The sequence below is a fragment of the Orycteropus afer genome, unplaced genomic scaffold (genome assembly GCF_000298275.1).
Source record: "Orycteropus afer afer isolate SDZICR_OR568_19922 unplaced genomic scaffold, OryAfe1.0 scaffold00014, whole genome shotgun sequence".
In the NCBI taxonomy this organism is placed as follows: domain Eukaryota; kingdom Metazoa; phylum Chordata; class Mammalia; order Tubulidentata; family Orycteropodidae; genus Orycteropus; species Orycteropus afer.
Window position 1 is genome coordinate 1,761,445 of NW_006921601.1, and position 7,425 is coordinate 1,768,869.

The 7,425-nt window shown below is 46.5% G+C and overlaps 1 protein-coding gene across 1 annotated transcript; it reads left to right on the top strand.

The window, feature by feature from the left end:
- The first annotated feature begins 1,339 nt into the window (after window positions 1-1,339).
- On the top strand, window positions 1,340-7,298 carry CUNH11orf42 (chromosome unknown C11orf42 homolog). Its single transcript, XM_007954302.2, has 3 exons — window positions 1,340-1,411; window positions 6,156-6,951; window positions 7,168-7,298. The coding sequence occupies exons 1-3, from the start codon at window positions 1,340-1,342 to the stop codon at window positions 7,296-7,298; spliced, it is 999 nt and encodes a 332-aa protein (XP_007952493.1).
- The last annotated feature ends 127 nt before the right edge of the window (window positions 7,299-7,425 follow it).

Here is a 7,425-nt window from a genome sequence, read left to right on the forward strand (position 1 = left end):
GTTGAAATCAGGCAGACTTAGATTTGAAGCTCGGATCATCCATTAACTCTCTCTATGGCCTTGGACTACTTATTTAACCTCTCTGAGCCTCAGTCTCTTTGTATTTAAAATGGGGTTAATAGTATCTACTTTAAGATGTTACTGTAAGAATTAACTAAAATAATGCATTCAAAGTATTTGACACACCCCCTAATACACAAGAACTCAACAAATATTTGATATTATTAATTCTTCTCCTAGGGTATAGGCCCACACTCACTGTAGAACCTTTGCTCAAAGACCTGCACTCACACTACTGGCTCCATCTAGGGAGATCTGCCTTCCCATGAAGACTTTCAGTCACATTTTTTTTTTTCCCCACTCAGTCACATCTTGACACCCTACTTCCCACCACAGTAGGATCTTTCCCTGTGTCCCAACACTCATTCCACATCAGCCAGCTTAGACTACTGTCAACTTTGTGAGATAGCTCTATATTCTAGGCTAGGCACGGAGGCACATTAGAGGTCTCCCTCAACATAAAGGAGATTCTCCAGAAGAACTCAGAGAAAGGACTCCTTGGACAGATACGGGGAGGAGCGGGAAAGTAGCTACTGGAAAGGCTTTCTAGAGTGGTTCTTCCCCAGATAAGAACTATTCTTCTTCTCCAGAAAAATACCAGGTTGAGCTCTCTGGACACAGACATAAAGAGAAATCACATAGATTAGGGCTGGAGTGGAAGAGCAGCTCCCAGACACAAATCAACTAAGGACAAGGAGTGGAACATGAAGGAAAATTTCCTCAAATATACCTGGGTAATTCTGGCTTCCTAAAAGCTCTCTCCAGTTACTAAGGCAACATTATCCCAATTAGATTCTTATCCTCCACACTGTCACCACTCTACATGACAACTCCCTACACACCACCTGGTTTTCATGGTAATTATAACCCACCCATTAATAATGAGTTTCAACCCAGACTGCACATTAGAGCTTCCTGGGGAGTGTTTATAAATCCTGATGCCCAGGCATACCCCAGATCAATTAAATCAGAATCTCCGGGGGTGGAACCCAGGCATCAGTAGTTTTTAAAGCTCTCAGGCAATTCTAAAGTACTTTTCTCCCTTAAAGTAGTGAAATGGATAGGTGACTCAAGAGTATGGACTCAGGTTGTGGGTACAGTAAGGCTAAGAAAGTGACTGTCTTCTCCCTACCAAAGCCCTATCACCTAGCAAGACCTCTATGACCTCATGCTGCAATAGGTCAGAGCCCAAGGTCTAGGGTCTCACCTCTCTGGTTAGCCTGGGGTTCCTGCAGCAGCCATTGCCCTGCCCAACCTCTCCCATACCCCATACTGCACCATGTTGGTTGGTACCCCCCAGCTGCTAACACTGGATGAAGCTGATTCCATCTGGACCCTCATCAAGGATAAGGTGGGTAAATAAGGGGGCTATGAGACCAAAGAGGAGATGGGCTAAATGCAGGGTAGGTCTTAGGTCAGGAAATCTTCCTGAAGAGCGATACATCCTAACTAGATAAGTAGGAGTTACTCACACAAAGAATAAGAAGAATACCAGACACATAAAAGGTGCTTAAGAAATACCTGAATAAGCTAATAAACAGAAGAGAGAGTGAATGAACAATGTACTAATTAAAAGTAGAGCATGTACAAAAGCCAGGAAAGGGAAAAGAAAAATGTGTATTTGTGAACTATAAGCAGTCTGCTAGAATTCAAAGAGGTGGTGATGAAAATGAGGCTGAAAAGGTATAGAAGGTGATTGTGAAAGACCCTTTAAGCATATTAAAAAGCCTGGCCTTTACCATCAATCTTTTCAGATATTCCCTCCACCTTAACTTCCAAAGAATTAAAATTTGTGTTTTAAGTCAAATTTGTAGATTTTAAGGAGCAGGGAGATCGCAGGTATATCTGGGCTACAGGAGACCAACAAATCCCATCCAATCACTTGTCAGTTGCAGGCTGCAAATTTCTCAGGCTGGAGAATTTAGGGATCAGGTTCTGGCTATGTGATTTGAAGAACAAATTTAAAGCATACACAGAAGCAAGCTCACAAAACTTAATTGTTGTTGTTGTTGTTGTGTGCCGTCGAGTCAGCCCTGACTCATAGCAACCCCTCCTTGGGTTTCCGAGGCATTATCACTACGGAAGTAGGATTGCCCAACCTTCCTTCCGAGGAGTGGCTAGTGGGTTTGAACCACCAGCCTTCTGGTTAGCAGTCAAGTGCCTTAGCCACTATGCTACCAGAGCTCCCACAAAACTTAATACAACCATCTTAAAGCAGTGCCCACCAGACTCAAACCAGCCTTAATGGCATGCAGCTTCCATTCCATATGGGTAGCTGCAAAGGTTCCCAGGGAAGCAGAAACAGGAGAGCCAAGATTCTCCCAAGTATAGCATAACTAGTTTCAAAAGGGGCTGGCGGTTCAAACCCACCAGCCACTCCTCGGAAGGAAGGTTGGGCAATCCTACTTCCGTAGTGATACTGCCTCGGAAACCCAAGGAGGGGTCGCTATGAGTCGGGGCTGACTTGACAGCACACAGCAACAACAACAAGTTTCAAAAGTGTAGAAGGTTGGCCCTGGACTAGATCGATCAGAATTCAGGTGAAAGAAAATGGGACTTAACTATTAGCAAGCAATACCATCCGAGTTTCAAAAAACTCCCCCATCCTATTCAATTGGCAAATGGTTAGAGTAGAGAAATACAGGATAATCACTGTAGAATCTGGCAGATTCTAGGAGTAGGTCATCTTTCAGTGATCTGGTTTCCTCTGTCTACAACTGATGAGTTTATTTTGCATGTTGTAGAACATCTAGATAAACAAAATGTGGCTCACGAGCTCCCCCTTCAGAACTCAAACCAGACAAGGTACATCCAGGAAGATAAACTTCCACCATCACCTTCCTGGGCTGCCTTCCAAACCCACTGCCATGGAGGACATTCCAACTCATAGCAATCCTGCAGGTCAGAGTAGAACTGATTTCCAAGGCTATAAATCTTACGAAAGCAGACTGCTCATCTTTCCCCTGCTCAGCCGGCTGGGGGGTTCAAACCACCAACCTTTTTGTAGCACTAATGTCTTAACCTCTACACCCCCAGAGCTCCCTTGAGCTGCCCTTGTTGTTGTTGTTGTTATGTGCCGTCGAGTCGGCCCCGACTCATAGCGACCCCTCCTTGGGTTTCCGAGGCAGTATCACTATGGAAGTAGGATTGCCCAACCTTCCTTCAGAGGAGTGGCTGGTGGGTTTGAACCGCCAGCCATCTGGTTAGCAGGCAAGTGTCTTAGCCACTATGAGCTGCCCTTAGGAGACCTAAATTTTCAAGGCCTCTAAGTTTCATGGAACTGAGCCCAATGGTAGCAGGTAGTGGTCTCAGATGGTGACTCTAGCAAGAACACAATCATCCAAGTAAAGAACTAAGCTCAAGTTTCCCTATTTTGGAATAACCACCGGGGCCCTCAGTGGTGGTTGTTGTTGTTGTTGTGTGCCGAGTCGGTCCCGACTCATAGAGACCCCTCCTTGGGTTTCCGAGGCAGTATCACTACGGAAGTAGGACTGCCTAACCTTCCTTCCGAGGAGTGGCTGGTGGGTTTGAACCGTCAGCCTTCTGGTTAGCAGTCAAGTGCTTTAGCCACTATGCTACCAGAGCTTCTAGGAGGGCCTAATAAACTTTCATGCCAAATTACTGTCTATGTACTAGAAAAGAACCTCCAGCAGGTTTTATAAGAAACTTGGACCATAAGCACCAGATATTATAAATGTCATACTCCTCTTTAGAGGGCCCTCTCCTAAAGAAAAGGAGCTCTGGTGGCGCAGTGCCTAAGGCATTTGACTGCTAACCAGAAGGTTGGCAGTTCAAACTCACCAGCCTCTCTGTGGAAGGAAGACTGGGCTATCTACTTCTGGAAAGATGTACCACCTCGGAAACCCAAACTGGGTAGCTATGAGTCGGAATCAACTCAATGGCAATGAGTTTGGTTTGGAGTTTCTCCTGAAGACACTCCCATTTATCTGACTTGTGCTGGAGGCTAGGCACAAAAAGAGCAGCAAGGAAGGGTAAGCAAGGAAGGGTAAGCTTCCACAGTCAGCTTGGTGACTATGCTTTCACTGTCACAGGGCAGAGCATTCCATCCCAAAATGCCCAAACCACTGACGCTCTGCTTTCACCCCTGGAAACCCAGCTGGACACTCAATGCTCTGTTCTTTAGGCACCCAAAATAAAAGTGTTTTCATGTCTCAGTGAAGCAAAGGAAAAGGAAAGGGAGGGAGATTCCTCCATATAGATTAAGAGTATCTATTTCCTTGGCCAGGTGATGAAAGACCATAGTCTCCAAGCTACTTCAGCTTGACCACAGTACAGACACAACTCAATCAGATAGCTACCTTCCTCTTAAGCTAGAGGGCAGCATTTCAAAAATAACTTTATGTCGCAGAAAGAATAGCCTTAAGGAACAATTGGTAAATACAGCTCTGGTAGCATAGTGCCTTAGTGACTGCTAAGCAGAAGGCTGGCGGTTCAAACCCACCAGCCACTCAGAAGGGAGGTTGGGCAATGTACTTCCATAGTGATACCACCTCAGAAACCCAAGGAGGGGTTGCTATGAGTCGGGTCCAACTTGATAGCACATAACAACTAGCAGGTCAGCAAAGCGGGCAATGCCATGAAGCACACAGACATGTAGGATTTGGTGGCTGGTGGCATGCAATATTTCCTTTTTATATTTAAATATAAAAAGGGCCCAAAGGGGGAATTTTATGTGTCCTTGCTCCCTAGCAGAATAGAAAGCCAGAAACTCAGCCAACAATATCCTGAATAGGTCAACTATAAAACTTTATCAGTACTAGAGGATATTATAGGAACTCTGGCAGCGTAGTGCCTAAGGTATTTGACTGCTAACCAGCAGGCTGGCAATTCAAACTACCCACTATTCCTTGGAAGGAAAACTAGGGAATCTACTTCTGTAGTGATACTGCCTCAGAAACCCAAGGATAAGTTATACGTCAGTCCAACTTGATGGTAGTGAGTGAGTGAGTCATTGAGAGGATCTTACAGGGTTTCCCAGTTGGTCACAAAGTAAACTTTCCAGAGCTGGGTTATCAAACTCAAACAGGACAAGACAAGAGGGACAAAACCAAGGGTACCTAGAATCCCTAAAAACATGCCAGAACTAACATTACAAAGATGAGGTCTCACATTTCTTTTTATAACAAATTTCTAACACTTGCAGCTAGCACAGGTGTATGCTTAGGGTCTGTAAGTAGAGTGTATGAAGGTAGATTTCATACCTAGGTACTTCTATGTACCTATTATTGATTAATGATATCACCTACCTACCTAATCACCTAGAAGTATTCATTGAGGATCCCTTCCCCCAATTCTTTCAGTAATCAAGTTCTATTGATTCTACACCCCAAGTATCTCTAGTATCTACTCATTATTTCAGTTCACATCCTAATCATCTCTTGCCTGGAGTTTTCAGTACTCTAATCTCTCTACCTCTCCTTATCTCATGCTTTACTATTCAAAATGTGCTTTCCTAAACACCTGGTAATGCCCTCCTATCCAAAGCCTTCAAGTGTCTTCCCATTGCTCTCAGGGTAAAATTTCAGTCACTTAGCATATGCACAAGGCCTTTCATAATCTACTTCCTGCCTGCCTCTCCATCTTTATTTTCTACATTTGCGTAATATGAAATTGTGTGTTTCTGAATTTGCCCCTCTTGGTTTGTAAATTCAGGGGTTTTCACTGATTCTTCCGTCTGGATTAACCATTGTCCTTCCTGGCTAATTCCTTCAAATCTCAAGTATTACCACTTAGAAACCATCTTTAGTCCCCTTTCCATCAAAAACAAAGACAATAGAAGACTTCTGTCTTCTCCATCCCTTGCTCCCTATTATTTGAGTAATTTTTTCTCCCCCACTAGATAAGCTAGACAAGGACAAAGAATCCTTCTTTTATAAATTCCTAGTATCTAGCAGAACTTGGCACACATTCAACATTTTGCTGCAGAAGAGAACTGGGAGATAAGCAGGACATACGATAGTTTAAGCACATTGTGGAGATGCAGTTAAACAGTGAGTGAACAGTGGTAAGGTCTGTCTTGAGTAGGCTACTAGTCCTCACTCAGTCTCTTTTATCTATAAACTGGACACCTGCAGGTCATCGAGGAGCGCTTTGGGCCCAGCATAGTGGCAGTACCTTTCCTGTCGGATGCAGCCTGCTATGACCTACTGGGGGTGCTAGTGAAACAGTCTCGCCCAGCCCACACCCGCCTGGCTTTGCCAGGTCGCCAGGGCCGGCGGGCACTGCAACCAGTAGGGCCACTGCCAAGCCTTCTAGAGCAGGCAAACTCTGAAGGTGTTTTTGCCCACTGTACCAGAGAATACTCACCAAATGGCCAAGCAGAGATAACCTATGAAGAGATGCGACTGTTGGATGGGCAGCCCTGCCGGATCCACCTACATTTGGGTGGTCTGCGTAAGAAGGTGGCCTTCCTGATGCTACCACCAGGGCAGGTGAGCCTACAGCAGACTCTTCCTTGGCTCCGAAGTACCCACAGCATCTATGTCATCTACCAGATCTTCTCCTGCACATGGCTGCAGCTGGGGTTATTGCCCACAGCTCGTGAGCCCCAGCTGCTCCGGTTGCAGCGGTCACTGCCTGTTGCCTTCTCCTGTCTCAAGTTTTCACTGCAGCCTAAGGGTGTACTGGGACCACAGAAGCCTCTGACAAAGGACCCTTTGCCCCATGGGGCCAACTGGGTCAGACCTAACCTCAGTATCATGCCACCTCTGGCCCCCACATCAGTCCCTGCTGATATCCCCGAAGCTGCTGCTGTGCCCCAACCTGTACCAGCCCCACCTACACCACCTCCCCAGGAAGGGCCAGAGGGCAGACCCAGATTCTCCTACAAGGGCCGAAACCCCTTCCGGAGGAGACCACTGATGCTGTCAGGTACTACTAGGGTAAACAGAAATGACAGGTAGAAGGTAGCCCAGGAATGTGTGGACACCCATGACAATACACTAGACCTTGATGAGGGGGAGGGAGGGAGGGAGGGAGCCAGGGGAGGGTGAGAGTGGGGGTAATACAAAAGGCCAGAGGAAGGGATTAGGGAGGCAAAAGACCAGGGCATGAGTCAAGTTGTGACTGTATCCCCAACCCTGGCAGAAAACTGGCTCTTCAGCCCCCGCAGCCCCCCACCAGGAGCCCAGGGTGGGGGCCCCGGGGACCCCGACCGGCACTCCATGTCCCTGCCCCTGCTGCAGGGTCTGTCCTCGGAGTTCGACAGCGACGACTGAAGCTGAGGCAAGAGATGCAGGGGGCAAGGCCCCCAAAATCTGGCATAGGGATACTGGTTCCCAATAAACACCAGCTGCTGCTCCCCCAAACCATCCTGGGTCTGTGCTGCTTCTTCCTTCTAGGGTC